Below are 23,154 nucleotides of genomic sequence, written 5' to 3'. Positions count from 1 at the left end.
CACCATGTATCGAATTTTTTCCTAAGTCTTCAAGTTTACAGAATAACTTGCTTCTAAACATTCGTGATTCAAACATATTTCTATTCGGATATTTTGTTATTTCTCTCAAAATAATATTTTTCAACACCCCGTGGTGCTAATAGTAAAATTACTAACGAAACAGTGTGCTGTCTCACATTGCTTTCAAGCTTTCAAACAACTTTGCTGAAGACACGAGCTTTCTAGGTGGACAGGGTCATGAGCTAGAGCAGGCCTATCCAATGTAAGTCCCGCCGCTTCATTTTGTGCGGCCCGCGAAAAGCTTCAAGATTCTTCTTGTACCTGGTTCCTTCACTGCTCTAGAAACTCTTGAACTACACACTTATATTTTTTTTTCACGAGCTCGGCTGTGCGAATCTCGGTTTTCCAATTTTAACCGAGACTCAGCTAACGAATTAGCAACCGGATAACGAAGCACGATTTACTGATACTCTGCTTTTATTTCCTGAGATCCCAGGAAAACATGTTTGCCGACTACCTGGCTGTGCGGATCTCGGTTAAAATTAGCCGAGATTCGGCATTCTACATTAAATGTGTTGATGTTTTTTTTTCCAAGGCTTATTAGTAAAACTTTAGATTCTTAAATTTTGTTTTCAGATATTTTATTCTGTAGATTCTCTACAAGTTTTTTATCCATGCAAATTTGCCTTATTTCATAAATGGTTGAAAATGGTTGCAAGTGTAATGCAATGATAGATTTTCATGAGGATTTCTTTAAATTTGAGCAAAAATCTGTCTTTTGTTTTGCAATGATTGCTGATGATTGAATGATGGATTCTTGAGCCTTAAATTAATGTTCTATGTATCGATCTCTCCCTATCTCGATGATCTCTTCAATATCGAGATGTGGAGAGGCGACTATAAAACTCTCTTCAACTGAAACAACTGCTCTAACAGAATAATTTGTGTGAAAGTGCTACACTCTACAGATTTGTTACACGCTCATTATATTATGAACAATATCAGCAAAACAGTTTGTTGAATCGACTCAAATCATAGTCAGTTAAACAAAATGCGTTCGTTAGCACGACAAAAACCAATTGTTAGTTTTACAAACCAGATGGTTGAATCCAACAAATGGTTTTGTTAATTCAGCTGTACGTGTAATATAAGTTCATTAATATGTATTTTCACCATAACTTACATTATTTGAACATTGGATCCCTATTGTGCATAAAACCGATATTGGGATAAAAGGACATGTTTACATCAAATCACCTCGATACATTTGACTCCTAAACATTTTCAACGGTATCGTCGGTTTGTCTGTGACTCATCCCAAGGAGGAAAGAATAACTCGGCAATAACTTATGCATACCATATTTTGGTATCATACCCCAATTAGGTATTGTACAGTTATCAATACCTCATTTTGGTATTATAATGGTATTTGAAAAAAATAATAAAAACAATTAAAAATACTTCATTTTGGTATTCGATAGGTATTAAGGACTGCTGGAGGTATTGAACTATTATTGAAAAATTTCACTTTTATATGAAAATCCATCAAGTATTATTTAGGTATTGCAATACCTGAACTAATTATCAGCTTGGTATTTGTAGAATATGCAGAAGGTATTATTTGAGGTATTTTACCTCTTATGCAGGGCTCATTCATACCTCATTCAGGTTGTAAGTATTGGAAATTATCTGGTATGGAATACCTCAATTTGGTATTCAGTAGTTATTTTCTTCTGCTCGGGATCTTTATCTAACTCATAATTGTCGAGATATTGATCCACAATGAGACACGTGTGGCTTCAGATAAATGAGATAAACATGGAATTTGAAAGTCACTTCGTTTGCGTTCGCATCGGAAGTGCTAGTAAGATTAGATGTGATCTGGACAATCTGAGCTCCTCAATAAAAAGACAATAACATGGTATCAAAGTTCGCAATCCAATCCGTCAACCACCCAGACAATAATCGATTGTCATGGCCGTGTGCAGCAGACGTGAGTAATTCCATGCTTGCACTCGTCCAGCCGAATCCACGGCAAGAAACTCATTATCATGTTAAGGTGAATATGGAACGAAGTCACAATAAGAGGGATGAAGAGCATAAATCTGGAGAACCAAACAGCTGTTCGTGCCGACAGTTTGACCGATTGATCACCACCAGCGAGTAATTGGTAGATCATATTTGCAGCGTGAACGGCTGCTTGGTTCTCCAGATTTGTACCCTTTAAAGCTTATGGTGAAGCTTCGATCCATATTCGCCTTAAGGCAAACCCGAATCCTCACTTACGATTACGATGATAAGCGAGAAGGGGCTGTTTTGTTTACAACACTCTCTGAGTGCTCTGTTGAAGTATTGGGACAGGTACATGTATTATCAGCGTAATGATTGGTAACGAGGAGCCAGGAACGACCGGTTCCCGAAAGCGTATTCGTCCACGACAAAGCAGTTGGTGGATCACTCTTTGAATAATTAACTTTGGTTCCGTCAGTTGACCGACAAACGCTGATCCAACTGGACACGGAAACCGCACGAGCATTTGAGGCGAAATGACGATAAGGGCTATCGTGCTCGGAATTTTATTGAACTACATTGTTGGTAGTCATCAGGTAAGCTTGTGGATTTGGGTTGATGAATTTAGATAACGTTCTAACAACTGACTGCGCAGATATCTTCGCCAAACGATGACCACTACTGGGCAGGAGTGGTGGAGTTCAGCTTCAAAGAGAGATCCATGAACAATGAGTCAGGTTTGATCAGCACACCGAAGAATCTGGAAAAGTATAAGGAGATCATCAACTCTCCTGAAGCTGATCCGTTGGATATCATTGTCTTCCCCGAGTATGGCTTGAGTCAAGTGGAAACGGCTTCGTTTGTACCAAATCCAGAAGACCTCATTACTCCTTGTAACAATCTGGAATACGAGCCAGTCGTGCGAGATCTGTCATGTATGGCCCGGGCTAGCCAGAAGTATTTGGTCGTGAACCTTGTGGAGAAGGCCTTTTGCCCAGAGAAAGACGATTGGCGTCCTTGTGCATCGAATGCCCTTTACCATTTTAACGCCAATGTGGTATTCGACCGACATGGACGAGTGATCGCTCGCTACCGCAAGTTCAATTTGTTCGGAGAACCAGGTATTAACATCACAAGATGGTCCGATATAACCACATTCGATACAGATTTCGGAGTCACGTTTGGTACGTTCATTTGCTTTGATCTGATGTTTGACGAACCGGCATTGCAGCTCGTTCGACAAGGAATTACCGATTTCATCTTTCCGACTATGTGGTTTTCGGAGTTGCCATTCTTGACCGCTGCGCAGATACAGCAGTCTTGGGCCTATGCCAACAACGTCAATTTTTTGGCTGCTGGATCGAGTTTCCCGGAGATTGGCAGTACTGGCACTGGAGTGTTCGCCGGGAAGCGAGGAAGAATCGTTACGGTAATGAACCACAATGCAGACTCTAAGCTGTACGTTGCTCAGGTTCCAAAGATCAGCCGACCTCAGGCTACGATCAGTCGTCAACCGGTTATCAAATATTCATCCAGTGAGATGTCTAACCTTAAGTTGAAACGAGACCAAATCGATGGCTATCTGATGTCAACACTTCCTCTGAACGTGAGTTTCTATGAAGCTTCACTGTGTCAGGGCTCGGTATGTTGCAACTTCACATTGAACTACACCGTTACCCTACCAAGTGGACCTAATCAGGTAAGTGATAATCAATGCAGTCAGATAAGTCACTCATATTTTGGCGTTGATGATAAACCATACAATGTCCGGTGATTTGCTTCCGTTTATTGTGACTTCAATCTCTAATCGGTATCACTTCCACAGTCCTATTACAGCTACGTGCTCGCCGTGAGTGACATCAAGCGGACATTCGACGGCTTCTCCGATGGAATGATCACAACCTGTGCCATTTTCGCCTGTACCGACGCCGAAGATCACAAGACCTGTGCAACACGGTTCACCGATCCGGCGACAACGGTGGCCGAAGCAGTCCGCTTCAACTCCATCGACATTGTGGGAGAATTTCCAGGTGGATTCAATGTTTTCCTGCTACCGAACAGTGTCGACACCAGTATTCTGCCACTGGAGGTTGATGAGATCGAGTACAACGAGAGATTATTCCAGCAGGAAGAGTGAGTTGATACTTTACGATCATTCGACCTTTCGGTTACAGTAAAGATTATGTTCGTTTCAGGGAACTACGAAAGCGAATTGAGTACAAATTGGTCAAACCGCGATCAGACCTGTTAACGTTTGCCATTTGGGGACGACAGTTCTTGGATATCGCTAGCAGCTCTCCAGCAGCGGTTGGCAACGTTCTGTTAGTACTGTTTGTAGCTGTTTGCAGCTTTATAGCCATATAAAAGAAAAGTCATCGCATGCAGGCTTAACCTTATAGTATGTCAAATAGGTTATACAAACAATATTCCACCTTTTTAGAAGACATTCACATGAAGAACTGTAGAACTGCGTTTCAGCGTGCTCGTCGTATTATTCATCACATGAACAAAATCCTCTCAATTCATATCAACATAAGAACGGATTCAAAAGTCCATCGGATTCAAGATCAATAAAGACTACTATTGACTAAAATGAAAAGGAATTGTTTAGTAATTTAGATGGATTTACTGTAGATGCCATTTGATTAAAAACTGCAGAAAACTATGGAAGAATATATGTATGTTACTTAATAAGAAATCCTTGGGAGAATTTGTGGAGAAAACCCTTGGAGAGTCCTTGCATTTTTGGAGCAATCCCTATGGAAATTAGCGAAGAAATTTATGAAGGGACAGATTTTTATGTAAATTCGGAGACTTCATTGGAAGAATTCTGAAGCAAGTTTTGGATTTGATATATCTCTTGAGAAGTTTTTGAAGAACTTGGGAAGCAATTTTTGGTAGTAATCTCTGGATGATTTTCAACAGCTCCATTGATTGGTCTGCGTTATACAAAGGTTTTGCTGTCAAAAACACAAAGAATTTGCATATTATCAGCAGAGGTATATATAGTAGACAACTCATGTCTCGTAAAGATTGATGGTGTCCAGCCATTTAGCCGAATGCCACTTGGCCGAATGTCGTTTGGTCGAATGCCATTTGGCCGAATTTCGTACTAAAAATTAATCATCTTGCTACAACGCTGATGAGTAGGATTTAAAGGGCGGCCTAATGACTGATCAACTATTTAGTTTGTACATTTTTATGATCATATCGGACGTTATGTTTGTCAGTATGTAGAGCACCAAGCGAAAGATAAAATCGACTTGTCAATTTAGGACGAAGTCGTGAATTCCACACAACGTGTAAAGACTCTTGGCTGGAGGCTGATTCGTTTTTTGGTTACCCGTTGATGCGCTTAAATTGAAATTTCAATTATTTTACCAGAAATTTTACCTTCTTTTAAACATAAGCTATTCTATCGAGTTTTGCTGATGTTATTATTGGCGAGTGTTCGCTTATATTTTAATTGGTAATATTTCCTTTTTAAGTCATTTGCAGCTCTAAGTGCTGATATAACGATGATATAATGCAGTTCTTTCGAAACTTACTTCTCTCATAATTATTGGCTTTGAAACTTATCCGATGGGTCCCTGGGTCAGATCGTATAAAAAAGGCTTTCTTTCAGGATATGCACAGTTTTCTATATTTATTTGCAATGACAATCATTTCGTTTATCATAAATCATTAAGATTCGATATTCCACATTATATTAAAGAGCTCTGAACTGTTTAGAATGTACCAGATGTAGTCAGTCGGATTTAATTCTCTGAAGAATCACCTATTGATTTGATGAATATTCAATAAACGGCTTCAATTCTTGAAAAGTAGACATCAACCATAATAGTTCACAAAAATGTATTTCAACATGCTTGTCACAGATGTTTGGATACAATTTGGACATTTCATAGTAAATTGAGGCATCCTGGGGATCCAAAAAATGATAGTTTGTAGGATCAATCAAATGCAGGAAATATCCCAAGTATCAATAGTTTATTAAACTGAAATAAGCTTAAGAAGGATTTGTTCAACTTTTATTCAGCAATATGTTTGTTGGGATGGCTATCCAATTTAATCGTTTTTCAAGAGGTTCAAATTTAACATTATTCTTAAAATTCTTCGATAAAATGGCCGATTCCGGAAACTATCTATGCCTTGCAATTCACCTACCTCCAACAGCACAAAATATATGTATGAAGAAATTAATCTAAAAAAAGTGTAGAAGAATTATTGAAGACGAATAAGACGCATATTACAATTATCTCAGTTTGTTTTTGCTAGAATAACTTTAATGATTAATAATGCAATTCTTTGTACATTGAAGTTCACATATTCTTGGTAAAATCATTTTGAGTTTTATAACAGATTTTTGGCAGATTCCGTGCATGAACAATTGGGGACTGTTCATAAAACTATTGAATGTTTTCTAGCAGTGAATCAAATTGTCATCGAAACTGACGCAAAACAAACAACAAAGCAAGTGCGCGCACAATAGTTGCTAATTTATGCGAATTGGGATAGAACCTCAGGAAAAAAATGTCATTGCAAACACAGTTGTTATTCGATAATGTAACAATGTTTAGAAACACAGACAAAGGTTTCGAAAATTGCAATGCAAGCTCCAGAGAATCGTTAAGCACATAGTGAGCGATAATAGGGCGATATTCAAAACTGAAAAGGCAATAGATGGCTCTTTTTCAATGGTAGTAAAAACGGAATTCTGAAGCAAAGAAAGAACCACGGGAGATATACTAAACACAAAAAGTTATGTATTCACTTTAAACTTGATTTCCAAGCACAACTTTTTTTATCCAGTTTTCTATGTGCAAGCAATTTACGTTTTTCATTATTTTCCATACGTTTTGACAGTTCTCCGACTACCATTCTTCCATGCGCTTGTATTGTAAGTTTAAGAAATTTGAGAATCCAGCGTAGCGCGATCAGTGAGTGGAATACAAACATTAGTGTCGCCACTCGGCGGCCGGTAAGAGAAACTGAATGTTCGAAAGGTTGTTGTCTGTAATTTTTGCCGCTGGTGCCAACTGTTAGCGTTTGAGAACAAAATAAACAGTCGTTACCCTATTGTCATATTTCGTTCAAGTAATTATACACTGTTGTTGCGGAATAAGATTGTTATAACAAAATTAGGAAAGGACAATGTCTTTGTTGCTGCCTGGTGGTTGACAATTGATTCACTGTTTTGTAGTAAGATCTATGGAAGAAGTCTAATTTATAGTTGGATTTTAAGAGTAAATCAAAAAGATTATCATTATGCCGTTTTTACATGAACATTATGCAATTTTACATAGACATATATGCTTCCCACTTTTTCGACCGCAGATTTAGCTGGAGTCTTTAGTAAGCAGGATCTATGATGCGCTTCAGTATTTCTGATGTTCCAGATTGTGCCTACCACCAGATGTAGACAAATGACCAACCTTTCCGGGCCCATCTTCATGAGTGCTGCTTCGATGCTACCCTTTCCAGCTGATTTATTGTTGTTTTAACGGTTGGCTTGTAGGGCCAACCCTGTACTAGAATGTGTCGTAGAACAACTTTTTTGGAAAAATATATATATAGGTTTTTCACTATTAGACAACTTTTAAATAGGCTATTTTGATGCTTATTTATGTTCATTATAAGACTATAGTGAGTTATCAGTTCAGTATGATTAAGCACTTTGAATATAGGAAGCATATGGAACAGTAGGATAATGAGTTGCTGGATTGATTAGAGACCACACAAAAAGATTTTATTTAATTCCTGAATTTAAAAAGTATCGAAAGGTAGAGTAACCCAGACTTATGTAAAAAAAAGACTAGACCAGAAAAGACTAAAAACCGTGCACCATTAAATGACATTTGGATGCCTAAAATCATTCATGGGAAATTTCACAAGTTCTTTGAAAATACCCTCGATAATAACTCAAACGCGATGAGTATGTGCGAATCGTCCCACTCCGTCAATGTTACGAAACTAGTGGACGAGACCTACATATCCAAATGCCATAGAACGTCATAAAACTGTATTCGATTGCTTAATTATCACCAGCAAACAGGAAAAACTATATTGTGGAATGCATTAATTTAATAAATTTAACAAACATCCGAGCAGATTTCCTCAACCGCATCGAATAGGAAAAACCCGCATTGTTCGGATATATAAGTAATTCAATGAAGGAATAGCGGCCGCGAGTGCACCCAATGACAGTGACACATTAACGAAATGTTGCTCGAATGCTTGTTCTCACACTTCCCCCTACACCAGGGCTTCCCAACCAGGGGTCCGCGGATCCGTAGAGGATACCCTCTCGAATCTTTCAACAGGATTTATTCCCATTAATTTCTAGAGCACGCATATTTTCTGGTCCGCGATATGTTTATAGAACTTTAGAGGTTGGGATCTTCGAAAAGGTTGGAAACCAATGCCCCACACAGCCTGTGGACAAATTGTAGGCCTCCGTAAGGTGTTGGAGCCTCCGCGGGTTAATGGTTCAATCACCCACCATCAACCGTGTACTGCACACCTATTATTAAATTGTCTATTCGGTGGTGGCGGAGAAGCCGAGAATGGATGACGATGGCGATGGCGTGTGTCGAAAGCGGCGCGTAAAACTAAGCGTGAATAATTGCAGGTTGCAGTTGCAGTCGGGTGCGTTTTTTGTCATTCAATCAGGGGATGGAAGGAGATAGGGGTCTTATAATCTGGTCGTCGGTTTCATATTACAAAGTGAAGTGATAAACATCGCACTCCATCGGTCGTTCCGGTATGAGCGGGGTTCAAGCGTGAACTTCACGAAAGTTTGGCCAATTTGGTAGGGCCTTTGCGTGTGACAATTCAAGGTGGTTCAAAGTGGGTGGATTTGTGCAACTGCAACTGCAGAGCGAAATGATTAATTTCAGTATAGAAGTAAGGCTGATTTTCAGTGAACATATATTTCCGTCATAGGTATACCTACTATAAATAAATTGACAACAGTTTGCTTTGCAGAACTGTAATGAGAATTGAATCCATTTTTACAAGATTGGAGTAAATCTTGATTTTTTTTTCCTGAATTTCAGACGATTGGAAAACTTGGCATTTCATAAATTAAAAAGAGTAATAAATGTACTTTAACTAGGATGAAAAGTATTTTCTATCCAATAAACACCTTCCATACAATGCAATAAGTTTTCAGGTCAGAGAATTACATTTGTCTATTCAATAATTTTGACACTCTTAAACAGTAGTGTTTGATCCTTTAACCTTGTATCATGGATCGTATCACCATACATTGGTGGTATCCAGATCATTACCTTACAACCCAATATCCTTTCAATGACAACTGTAGAGATGCAGAAGATACTTCGGTCCAGCCCTGTCGTCGTAAAATTTTAGCTTCTTAGTCATCCCCTTTTGAGGAGGGCGTTGCTATAGTCCAGAGGGCGGTTGTACTCCCAGGCGTTAATGAGGGAGTCTCACAAGAAAATTATATCAAATTAATATATATTCCAAACATATGAGAACTAATATGCATTTGCCCGTGTTTAGTTTGTGTTCAATGCTCATTCCAATTAAAATGTGAAACGGTGAAACAACTATATATTTTTTAAATATATGGATAATTTTAAACCCTCTACATTAGACCTGTTCATATTTAAAAAAATGTGTGGAAATCTACCGGTCAAGCAGAATTCGGAATTCTCATGCTAAGAGCAATGTCTGGTCAAATTTTCAGCTCATTTGATAAAGATTTCAGTATGCTTCAAGTTGAAAATGTGTTTTTGGCCTTATTTCAAGGTTTGAAAAATCATAACTAGCATGTGGAAAATCAAAACCACTTGCTGTTACCACTATTTGAAAGCTAATTCTATTTTGTTAAAGCTTGTCCAACACGCTAACAAGATTAAATTGAGTTTTAACATTGTTTTATCCAAATTTGTACTCCGCAGTACCCAGAAATTACAGTTTTCTCAGTATACATGGTATATAAAACATGCATTGGTATTATTTTTTCAGGCCCTAGTCAACGGGAATCAAACATAATACATTTATGAATTCATTGACCATCAACAGATTACATGTTGCCAAAGGCAATAAATTACAATAAATGCCCAAAGATCGAGGGGGACGGACCTGGTGTAGTGGTTAGAACACTCGCCTCTCACGCCGAGGACCTGGGATCGAATCCCATCCCCGACATAGTCACTTATGACGCAAAAAGTTATAGTGACGACTTCCTTCGGAAGGGAAGTTAAGCCGTTGGTCCCGAGATGAACTAGCCCAGGGCTAAAAATCTCGTTAATAAAGTCAAACCAACCAACCAACCAAAGATCGAGCACCGCATCGCAACCTGATGATAGTTAAATCATGCATGACGCATGTACCGGAAACGAATGAATTGAACAAGTTAACATTGCTTTTTCTTTCCGAGTGATGATTGTTTTGATCGCATTCCACTGATCATTTAGAACGATTTGAAAACAATCATCATCATCGACTGAGAAAAGGCAGTGCTAACGTGTTCATTTTTTGTATTCATTGAAGCTCACGGTGGTGCTATTGGCTCACCCACAGTGGGTTTACAAATGTGCTTCATAATTACCTATTTTTTACAATTTATTTTCGTAAGATAAATGGTTACTTTGAACGGGATTGACTTTTAGATATGCATTGTCATCATGTCTGGAAATTAAAAATCCGAAATTTTCATGCAGGCATGCTGTTCAGTGAAGACAATTCCCGAAAAAAGAGATTTTCAAGAACCTCGAGATACAAAGCTCAACCAAACTATGTTAAAACTTGCTCCAATCATAAAATTGTGTTCGGCAAAAGTTCGTAGAATTGGATAAACTACTATGTAGAAGTATTTCCGATAAATTTTGATGTTTCGTTCGGTAGTTATGATTTTTTAAAGCTTGAAAATAGCCCAAAACACATAATTGATTTGAAGCACAACTAAATTTACTCTAAATTGAGTGAAATTTTGGCCAGACGTTCATCTTGCAATGAAAAATCAAAGTATTGGTTGACTGGGGAGTTTCCAGACATTTTTGAAAATATGAATAGGTCTACTCTACATATATCGGAATATCTTTAAAACCAGGGACGAATGATCAAAGTTCACACAGATTCCCAGAATGGAGAGTATTTGCTTCAAGTCAATTTTTATTTCATTTCAACATGATAAGCATCGTCATACTAAATAACTCATACTTTTGCTTAAAATCAAGATGGCGTCATAATACAATATAACCACCAGACCCAAAATTTAATCTCATTTTACAGTTAACTCGAGTAACTCGATTGATTAAGATTACTAATTACTTTGTTGTACGAAATATGTTGTTTTCATAATTTTAGAAAATTGTTCATTTCCAACGGCTAATACCATTGCTCGCCTAGTTTTTGCAGCTGTTCTAACTCAGTTTTTTCTTAGGAAAGTTTCAAATATGACGTCCACCATTTTTCAGGATTTCTAGACCCCCACACCCTCTGTCACGTAAGGGTATGCGATATGAGAATTTTCCATGGCGATACGAAACGAAACGATATGCGGAATATTCAAAACTGTTCGATGCGAAACGAAACGAATAATTGAAATATTTCGTAAAACCGTATTCAAACCCGCACGAAATTTTTCGAAACGAAACGAAATTTTTCTAAATATTCCGTGATTTTTTTTTGTTTGGTGATAATTTTGATAAACATGCACATAAGGCGGTTTCTAATATTTTTGACAGGTTCATTCAATTGGTCAGGAGAGGGTGGTCTTTTTATGACCCATCGTGCTCAAAATATTTTTATAATGTTACGTGCATCTCACTGCTAAAATTTAGTCGTATTGTGTGCAAATATGTCCGATGCCGAAAATTCACAAGGTCCCTTATCTGCAATAAACATCCTACTTTTCCCTCAATCACAGTATACGCATCATACATTGCACCCCTAGGGCCTAACTTTGAACATTTTTTTTAATCTTGTAAGAATGGTTAATTTCTTAGCAGAACTAAAAAAAGTCGTAAGTAGGGGGGCTGGGGGCAAGAAGGACACCTTAAGATATATAGGTTCAAATCATGGTTGAATTTTTGGGGCAATTTTTGAAGATTATTCCAGTGTAGGGGCAAGCTAACCTCTTGTTCTAAATGATGTTATCGATAGATTTCAAAAATATAAGAAACACATGTTGATTTCAGATTTTTGAAAATGTCCCTTCTTACGAAGTTTTTTGACGAGGCACGGGGCAAGAGTGCCACTCGTATGGGGCAAGAAGACCACCAAAGCAAAATGCCACAAATTTTGTATATTATTACTTCCCCGCCTAAACGGTACATTCTAGAGTGAGCAAAGATAAAAACTGAGGGATAAAACTTGACTTATAATTAAACAGTAATTTTACGAAATTAATTTAGTTCTCGTCTTATTTGACTGTAACAATAATAGTAAAAATTGTCAGAAACCATTTAGAATGTCCAAGATGTTTTATTTTGATTTTATTTAGTAAGAAACATTGATTCAATGCAATATTAAACAAGAAAAATAAAAGTTCATTTGATTTTATATGAGAAAATTGCGGTGCCCCTCTTGCCCCATAAGACATACTGTCTTACATTCTTATAATATTTCGCATTTTTCGCGTTGGTGAGATAAAGACATTTTTCTAATTTTTTGTACTAAACATTTATCACTGTAATATTTACACAACCCTCAATTAGTACTCAATGTTCAATTCAAACGAAGATAATATTGCAAACCATGCTGAGGGTGACAGGTATGTATCCCAATCCGGTTTGGGATTTTTTTCATTTTGGAAACCTTTCTGACTTTCAAGGACAAGCCTGCATGTCGTATGTCTTGGTAGATAAAGGCCCATTCACAAATTCAATATCGCTCAAGGTGATGTGTGCAACTAAGGTGTGGATCGAATTCAAAATATTCAATTAATCATAGTATAACGTTTTTGTGATTTTTTATAAAAAAAGGGTCATCAAAATCAATATAATTAATCAATTAAATTATTGAAACTTTGATATCGGATTTGTGGCATTGATTCACTTTCAACTTAACCTCGATACCACCATGTGAAAATCAACCTTCATCTTTTCAGTTTTGTCCATTAGTTGGCTGCAAACTAACGGCTCCATCATATCGTCGTCAGTTGATCGCGATCATCGCACGAGATTTTGAATAACTTTATTTTAATAAATAAATGAAAACCGAATTTAATACTATCCCATTTCATTTTGTTTTTCTTGATAAAAACAGCGGGAGAGTAGAAGGATGAACTATCAAAGGTAACTCTCAGATCCTTACATTATCCCACTAACCCAATATCCTTTCCATGACAACTGTGGAAATGCAGACGATTCTTTGGTCTTTAGTAACAATGGTTGTATAACTAACATTCCTTTCCTTTCCCGATGACCGTAAGGACGTGGCCGGAACCATCATTGACTTTAAATTTTGTGCTCTCAATTTGTGCGACATTGAGAATGGTAAGCTAATCCCAACCCTCGCTCAGTGTTCTTGTGAGCACTTCCACAGTTATTAGCTGAGAGCTTTGTTTGCCAAAGTAGCCATTTTGAATTTCGCGAAATTTGGCGAAACGAAACGAAATCATAAAATAAAAATTCCGCTTGTATGAGTTCCGTGGGATTTTGCGGGATTTCGTTTCGAAGCGTGTTTGTTTCCAATACCTAATACATGCACTGTCACACTTTCGTCCTTTCCCTCAAATGATGGACGTCATTTTTAGGTGACACCTTAGTAAGCTTTTTGATGGCGACCACAAAATTGACAACGAATGGTGCATGAATGGTGAATTTTTTTTCTGATGAAATACAAGATGACCAAATTTAAAATGACCAAAATTATTGCATATGAAATTCTAGCTAGCGTAAGAGAGATCCACTAATATGCCTGCTTCCCCCTAACGAGATTTCCGAACAAACAATTTCACCAGAGATGTCATTGATTGAAATAAATACGCCTCGAAATGCGGCTTATGTGGAGTTGCCGAAAAGATTTGCCTGCAGTTCTTATGGGAAAGGCTGGCAAAGAAAATGAGGATGCAGGCAATAGTCACAATTACATGAGATATTTGAAATATTGTAAAAACGTTGCTCAAAAGTACTCAACAAGCCTGCCGGTGTGATATTAGACAGGATTGAGCAGCGCATAAATGTAACAAACATTTAGTTTGTCTGCGTATGTCAAAAAACTACAAATGAATCGCGACATCGGCTTAGACTGCTGACTGAATACGTAAATTTCCTTATATTACTTTATATAAAAACTAGAACCGAAAAATTAGGTTCACGAACAAATGCTCAAGGTGTCTTAAAGCAGGACAACTAGAAAAATTGAACCTTAATTTTGGATCAAACAAGAGGTTTGAACTTCAGCCAAATATATCGCTCTCAAAGTGATACCAAAGTGCAAAATATTTAACAATTGCCCTGGATCTCAAAATATTACGCTATTGTTTATTATAATAGTCTAGCGTTGGATCTATTAGTGGATTTTAGAATTATTTATTATTCATTACAGCAGGTTTTGAAACTCATTTTAGCAAATACAGTTTTTGATGAGTACTTTATAATGAATTTTCGTCACTATCGCATGAAAACTATTGGCCCAAAATGAACAAGAATACGAAATGATGATTTTTTTTTCTGCTTCAAAACTCCATGTATCTCATCAAACTTTAACAGTTGCTAGAGATGATTGTTACAGCTCGGAAATTTCAATAGATTTTCTACAGGGCGTTAATTTGCTCCTGATTACTTCAGAGTGTTTATACAGTTTGACAATATCGATTGGTGTCCTACAGTGCGTAAAGTTGTGCCTGATCTATGTGGATTAAGGTCAAATTTCTGCAGGGCGTTGATGCAGCTTTGAATTTTAAATTATTGTTCTACAGGGAATTAAGATGAGCTATCTGAGACAATATCAAATTACTCCAGTGCGTTAATACAGCTCGGGTTAATTTCGATTGATGTCATAGAGGGCGTTAAGATGCAGCTGATCCACATAACACAATATCAAATAATATCACTGTGTTGAAGCAGCATGAAAATTTCGATTGATTTTCCAAAGCGGTTTTTAGATCCTTCAGATCTTGCAAAGATATAGGTGAAATAAAGTCAAATAACTCCAGGGCGTTGATATAGCTTACCAATTTTAATTTGATACAGGACGTTCAAATACACCTGATCTATTTGGAATACTGTCAAATTTCTCCTGGGTCAATTGACGTTATACAGGGCGTTAAGATGCACCTAATCGACATAGAATAAGGACAAATTACTCAAGGGCGTTGATACAGCAATGAATTCATTAAATGATGTCCTACAGGGTGTTAAGATACAGCTCATCTATTTGAGGCAAAATCAAATTACTCCAGAGCGTTGATTATTTCGATTGATGTTATACAGGGCTATGAGGTGCGCATGATCTACATAGAATAAAGTCAAATAACCGTAGGGGTTTGATACAAGCAAAACTTGCTATAGGGCGTAAAGATGCTTCAGATCTCGCCAAAATCTTTGTGGACTCTTAGTCCAGGGCGTTGATACAGCTTAGAATTATCAAATTACGTCCTAAAGGGCGGTCACATGTACCTGATCTACATGGAAAAAGGTGAAATTAATCCAGGGCGTTGATCCAGCTTAGAGTATACAATTAATGTCCTACAGGATGTTAAGTCGTATCTGATATACATAGAATAAGCTAAAATTACTCTAAGGTGTATCAACGCCATGGAGCACGAAGGTTTCGATTGATTTTCTACAGAGCGTTCAGATGCTCTAGACCTCGCAAAAATCTGTGAGGAATAAAGCCAAATTTTTCCAGGCCGTTAATAAAGCTAGGAATTTCAATTGATGCAGAGCGCCAAGATGCACCTGAACATGGAATAAGATCAAATTACTCCAGGACGTTAATACAGCATGAAAATTTCGATTGATTTTCTGCAGGGCGTTGTTTTAGATCTCGCAAATTCTTCTTCTTCTTTCTGGCATTACGTCCCCACTGGGACAGAGCCTGCTTCTCAGCTTAGTGTTCTTATGAGCACTTCCACAGTTATTAACTGAGAGCTTACTGTGCCAATGACCATTTTTGGCATGCGTATATCGTGTGGCAGGTACGAAGATACTCTATGCCCTGGGAAGTCGAGAAAATTTCCAACCCGAAAAGATCCTCAACCAGTTGGATTCGAACCCACGACCTTCAGCTTGGTCATGCTGAATAGCTGCGCGTTTACCGCTACGGCTATCTGGGCCCGCATCTGGGATCTCGCAAATATCTATGTGAAATAAAGTGAAGCTACTTCAGAGCGTCGACACGAATGGATCGATTTATGTCATACAGGGCGTTGAGTCGTACCTGATCTACATAGAGCAAAGTCAAAATACTCCAGGGCGTTGATACAACTAATAATTGATAACTTCAGACCGTTAAGATGCACCTGATGTACATAGAATAAAGTGAAACTACTCTAGGGCGTTAATATAGCTTGTAATAATTAAATGATATCCTACAGGGCGTTAAATGCAACTGATCTTATTGAGACAAGGTCATTTTACTCCAGGGCGTTGATACAGCTTGACAATTTCGATTGATGTTACACAGGGCGTTTAGTTGCCCCTGATCCAAATGCAACAAAGTTAAATTAATTCAAGTCGATGATACAGCTTGAATTTTCAACTGATGTCCCAAAGAGCGTTAAGAAAAAAATCTGGGAAAAGCTTCTTAGTCGTCGACTAAGCGCGACTAAGCAGGACGACAGGGCTGCTTCGGTCTCTAGAAACAATGGTTGTCAAACTAACGTTCCTTCCTTTCCACGATGACTGTAAGGACGTGGCCGGCGACGTTATTGACTTTTAAATTTTGAGTTCTCGATTGGTGCACATTGAGAATGGTAAGCTAATCTCAAGCCCCATTCGTTGAATCTCTGTGCAACTACGATTGTTCTAGTCAATCACTGATTATAGAACTACGAATTGTAGGTCATCTATGCTCATGCTCAAGACTTTTGACACCCTCATATGACCTTTTTACGATTTGACTTGTAGCTAATAGAATTCCTACTCTCTTAACTGTAGTGAATGATTTTCGCTGTTTTCGTTGCAATTTTGAAGATGTTTTTTCATGTAATAATAATAAATAATAATAATAACTTCTGAAACTATGACTGATACCCATTGTTGTGGCCAACAACAGCCACCGGAGTGCATCATTCTCAGTGCTTCGACGAGTCAACCGGAGATGGTTTGACGGAAGCTATGTGGTATCGGCCGATCACCGAGATATTTCAGAATAATCTCTACTGTAATCCATACAGCGATTTCACTAAGACTTTTGCCAGAGATTTCTCCAGATAGAACTTTTGTTCGCAATAAGACTTTTTAGACCGGTTCTGATAGGGCTGCAACAATACCTTCAGCAATTCTCTAGTAGTTCCTCCTGGTATATGACATGCGATTCCTGCAAGAATATATCTACAGGGATTCGACTTAAGATTTCGCAAGGAGTTCCTGCAGGAATTTCTCCATTGATTCTTGCATAAATTCCCCCAGAAAAATCTTTACTGGTGCTTTTCAAAAAGATCTCCCAGGATTCCTCTAGGAACTGTTTCAGGAATTCTTCCAGGAATACTCGGCAATTTGTTCAGGGATTTTTCATGCAATTTCTACTGGAATTCCTTCTAAGATTCCTCTAGAAAATCTTCCAGAGACTTCTTCAAGAATTCCTCCAGGCAAATCTCTACAAGCATTCTCGCAGAGATATCATCAAGGATTTTTTCATGAATTCTTCAAGAAGTTACACTTGGACAATCTCTTTAAGGATTACTCAAGATATTTTTCTAGTGATTCCTCTTCGGATACATACAAAGCTATCTCCAAGTAGTCCTTTCATCCAGGAAATATTTTGGAAATTTCTTTCGGGATTCCTTCACGGATCGCTCAAGGGATTCTATCAGGATTCCTCCAGCTCTTCTACAACTTACGGATTTCTCCCTCAATTCTTCAGGAATTAACACTAGGAAAATCGCTAAATGACTTACTTCATGGATATGTACAGACTCATGAATTTATTCCGGGGATTCCTCCAAGTGTTTCTTTTGAAATTCCTCAAGAGATTTCAACATGCACTTCTGCAGGAATTTCATCAGACATTATTCTCAGGATTTCTCCATGGATTAAACTAGGAGAATTTCTACAAAAATTCCTCCAGTTAAAACTGAGTGCCTCTTTGAAGCCCAAAAAGAAAGTTCGTTTTTCTTGCGTGAGCGTCGAAGTTTTTTTTTTTCATTTTATTCTGCACGTGTTCTGCTAAGCACGTTGAAGTCCAAGCAGAAAGTTCGTCGACGCCAAAGCTTTTTTTTTTGTTTTATTTTTCACGCATTCTGAGTGCTTCTCGATGGTTCAAGCTGTCGAGTTCGGGTTTTCGCATCACCGGAGTGATTTGTTGTGTGCAATGAGCATGCTGATTAAAGTGAATTTCTCATCACGGATGGACGATCAATTTGGTGAGCTCGTTTCATGCTTTTATTTTGAGTTTACAATATATTATGAAAGGTTTTTAGTCATGACAACGGTAGGAATGTCATTTATAAGAATTGATTTGCACAATATGCACAGTTTTTCACTGTGTCACATTGTCGACATAAACCTCTTGTACATGTTTTACATTACAGTAGTTACCCCAAACCTCTGGATTTACCTTATTTTTATCATTATAAAAAAAAAACATTTGAATGGTTCAACACTAAAAGTCTTGACTTACCGTATGTTCACGTTGCCTTTGAAGTACTGATAGGTGATTTTTTGAACTCAGGTTGCATGATTCGCATCAAGGTGAATCCTGATCATGCAGCTATGCTCTCCTAAGACAAGACGTGTCAGGTCAAAGTACAAAAATGAAACCAATTGCCTGTCAAAAAATACCACTTCTCATTGGTCGTTTTGGCAAAGGCCCACTTTCGCATCGTTGAGTTGGACTGCAACAGGGTACTTTATTTCTAACCCGACCGTGTTGCTAGTTCATAAATTAGTGTTTTCATCGAAAGTTTGGAAATTTTTCATAAACCCTTTTGGTTCAAATCTATTTATTTTCGAAGTAAAGGGTACCACATGTGATCCAACAACACTAAAATAAATAAAAAATACTGAATTGAGCGCGAAGTAATGGAAATTGTGTCTATTTTTTCTTAAAATCGTCTGTTTTAAATATAAGCCTGAATATTAAAAAAGATAGCATCCTCTATTGCTTTAAATGAATAAAGCGTGTAAGAAGCAACCAAACTATGAGGCTTGATATCTGAATTTGTTCACAAGATTTGCCTAAAAAGATTGCTGACAGCACTGGCTTTTGTATCGTCAAGGTTATCGACTGAAAAACAACGGGGCAGTCTTAGTTGAGCTGTCTCGTTCTGTCCTAGATGCTTCCTTCCCCACTAACAAAACTCCTTCCCATGACAACCATGGAGATGTAGAGGTGATCTCGGTCTCTAGTAACAATGGATGTCACACTAACATTCCGTCCCTTCCTCGATGACCGTAAAGACGTGGCCGGCGCCGTTATTGACTTTATAATGTTTGGAGTTCTCGAAAGTGTACATTAAAGATGGAAAGCTATTTTCAAGCTACATCTGTGGGTTCATTGTGCCACTTCTATTATTGTGGTCAATCACGGAGTAGCAACTATGAATTGTTCGGTCATCAATGCTTATGCTTATGCTTGAAAATTCCTCCAGTTAAAACTATAATATATAAATTGCTTTTGGAAAAACTCTTCATAGATTCCTCCAGTGATTTCTCCAGGAATTTCTCCAGAAATTTCTCCATGGATTTCTTCAAGCATTACTCAATGATTTTTTTTTCCAGAAAAAGGGTTTTTTTCGGGGATTACACTAGGGATTGCTCTAGGGATTCTTCCTGGGGCAACTCAAAGGATTCTCAAGGGAATCCTCCAGGGATTGATCGAGAGATGCCTGCAGGAGTTTATCAGTAGTCAGCTTAGATAATCTTTCAGAGATTTATACAGTAGTTTCTCTAGGAAAATCTCTACAGGCATTTCTGCGTAGATCTCTCCAGTTTTTTCTCTTCATTGTTTTCTCTAGAAATTGTTTCAGGGATGAGCTGGTGGAGAATTGACTCTATATTTTAATAAAATGCGTTTTTGTCCACGCGTTCTTTTTAATAAAAAGTCCTTGAAACAATAAAGACTGCGTAGCTAGAAAGCATATTTGATGTTTCAAAGATTTCTTCAGGAATTGCTCCAGAAATTTCCTCTGGAAATCGTTCAGGATCCTGCAAGAATTTTTTTTATATATTCTTTTAGGAATTTCAACGGGGATTCCTTTAGGGATTACTCTAGTTTTTTTTTTCTAGAGGTTCCTCCAAGGATTGCTCCAGGAATTCCTCCAGGAACTCATCCAGCGATTTTTCAAAAAACTTCTTCAGGAAACGAGTTCGTGGAAGAATCTCTGAAAAAATCGCCGAAGACACCCGGGAGGAATTCTTATTCTTTTTGATGAAATTCCTGGAGGAATTAATGCATTGTAGGAACTTCTAGAGGAATTCTTTGGAGAAATTTCAAGAGGAATCCCTAGAGGATAACCAGAAAAAAAATCCTTAGAATAATTTATGTAGTGATTTTCCTAGAAGTATCCCTGGCAGAATTCCTGGAGAAAACTATTGATGGAGAAATCCCTACATGAATTCATGAAATTTTTTCTTGTAATATCCCTAGAAGATTTTTTGGAGGAATATCAGGAGGAATCGCTTGAAGAATCTTTGGAGGGAACTCTGGAGGAGTCTTTGAAGCAATCTCTACAATAATCCCTGGAGAAGCTCTTACAAAAATTCCCTGGAGAATCCTTGCAAAAATTCCAGGAATAATCCTTGAAGGAATCCCTGGAGAAGCTCCTGGTAAAATTCCTGAACGAATTGTTGAATGTATTTCTGTAGCCTTATCGGAATAGGTCTAGAAAATCTAGTAGCGAACAACAAATCTTCCTGGAGGAATCTTTGAGAAAACCGCTGCTGGAATCCCTGAGGAGATTATTTTGGAGGAATTTCTGGTGAATTTTTGAAGGAATCTCTGGAGGTTTTCCTGGAGGTTTTACTGAAGTTCCATTTGAACTGGTCCCAAAATTGTGATTTTTTTTTCAGAAAGACCAAGTTTAGGAGCATGGGCCCGATCGACGAACTTTTTGAATTGGAAATGTTCTCGACTTACTAGAGAATACAATATCTTTACCTGCTGCACATGCAAAAGAAGCTCCCTGTTAAAAACTGTAGAAGTTCTCATAAGAACACTAAGCTGAGAAAAAGGATCTATCCCAGATATCTATTAAGATCTGGATTAAACATCATGACTTTTGAGGTATCGCATGATGAAACTATATGATGGTTTGAAAATGTCCACATCACAACCTACCGGTACCAGTTCCGAAATACTCCGACCAAAACCGGTTAAATCTAATTGTTGGACGTCTTGATGTTCTTGAAAATCGAAATGAAAAACTTTGAAATTGGAACCGTTCTACAATACATGCATATGAGCTTCTGCATATGATATGTGCCAGTTCTTTCTGAAACAGGTTCCGGGTGCCCTTAGGCCATTGTGCCCAGAATGGCCATACTCACAAAAAATTCCGAAAATCGGTTCAAAAATGCTAGCGTTTCAAAGTCATGGGTCATTTTTGACCCTCAATGAATAATGTTTCACTCTTTTTGTAGCGCCGTTTCTAGAAGTCGCTGAAACCTTCTTCTAGCACGAGAATGTTTGTTTTCCGAAGTTAAGAAAAGTTAGAAAATTTTCAGATTATTATCTCTTTTCTATACAAAGTTACAGTTCCTTTACAAAGGAAGATATAGCGCCCTAATTATGTTTTCTAGCGTTTTGGTGTCTTCTGAAAGTGTTTCAGTAAATAAATTAGGATACTTCTCTAGTTTATTTCGTCCCCTTAATGCTACAACTAGATAACTCGAAAATCAAAATTTTGAGATGTGCAACTTTGAAAGTATGACCGTTTAACAAGGTGATGGTTAATCGCAGAGATTATGATTGAAAAATAATCTTTAACTTGTGTATTTTGAATCACACGCTTAAGACCTGTGGATATTTTGCAGATCTAATTAAGAAAAATGTTTTGACATATTGAAGTCAAAAATTTCAAATTTCGAGTTATCTAGTTGTAGCATCAAGGGGACGATTTCAAGGTATCTAAAGGCCCTTGGCGCGGTAAATGGCTGGGCATGGAATACCATTGGTACCTCGCGTACCTACAAAAATAAAATAGACCTCATTGTGTGGTCCTTAGCCTCTTGCCCAGCAACTCCTATCCCTACTTCCTCGCGGTACTGGCCGGGGTACGAGTAACCTTGGGTAAGATCGGGTAACCAACCTCCGGTGGGAACTTTGGTCGTATGCTGACAGGGAAGAGGGGGTTTGCTTTTGCTTCTGCAAACCTTGAGCGTCTGTACTCCATGTTAGGAGCGGCTCACAACAGTGTCTGTTCCCCATGTCAGGGGCGGCTGATCATCGTCCGAGTGCCAGAGAAGGACTCTAAGCTAAATTGCGCACTATGGCCCTCCGAAAATTTAGAAGGAATGGTCCTCCAGAAATCTAGGGGATTGGTGTCAGGCCCTGCAAGCCAGCCATAAAAATATCAAGCACAGGAACGTCAACGAGAGAATACGGACCGGAACAATCGGTAAAGACCACAGCGACGAAAATGGACTAGCGATTGGGAACTCGGTACGTGGAACTGCAAATCTCTCAACTTCATCGGGAGCACACGCATACTCTCCGATGTACTGAAGATCCGCGGTTTCGACATCGTAGCGCTGCATGAGGTGTGCTGGACAGGTTCGATGGTGCGAACATTTAGAGGTAATCATACCATCTACCAGAACTGCGGCAACACACGCGAGCTGGGAACAGCTTTTATAGTGATGGGTGATATGCAAAGGCGCGTGATCGGGTGGTGGCCGATCAACGAAAGAATGTGCAAGTTGAGGCTCAAAGGCCGGTTCTTCAACTTCAGCATCATAAACGTGCATAGCCCTCACTCCGGAAGCACTGATGATGACAAGGACGCATTTTACGCACAGCTCGAACGCCAATACGACCGCTGCCCAAGCCACGACGTCAAGA

The 23,154-nt window shown here is 38.2% G+C and overlaps 1 protein-coding gene across 1 annotated transcript; it reads left to right on the top strand.

The window, feature by feature from the left end:
- Positions 1-2,423: 2,423 nt before the first annotated feature.
- On the top strand, positions 2,424-4,680 carry LOC5567358 (vanin-like protein 1). The gene is made up of 4 exons (XM_001657320.2): positions 2,424-2,606; positions 2,666-3,709; positions 3,836-4,143; positions 4,206-4,680. Exons 1-4 carry the CDS (start codon positions 2,547-2,549, stop codon positions 4,372-4,374), a joined length of 1,581 nt encoding a protein of 526 aa, XP_001657370.2. The 5' UTR covers positions 2,424-2,546; the 3' UTR covers positions 4,375-4,680.
- The last annotated feature ends 18,474 nt before the right edge of the window (positions 4,681-23,154 follow it).

The sequence above is a fragment of the Aedes aegypti genome, chromosome 3 (genome assembly GCF_002204515.2).
Source record: "Aedes aegypti strain LVP_AGWG chromosome 3, AaegL5.0 Primary Assembly, whole genome shotgun sequence".
NCBI lineage: Eukaryota > Metazoa > Arthropoda > Insecta > Diptera > Culicidae > Aedes > Aedes aegypti.
Note: the sequence above shows the minus strand (reverse complement) of the source record. Positions and strands in the feature narration are given on the sequence as shown.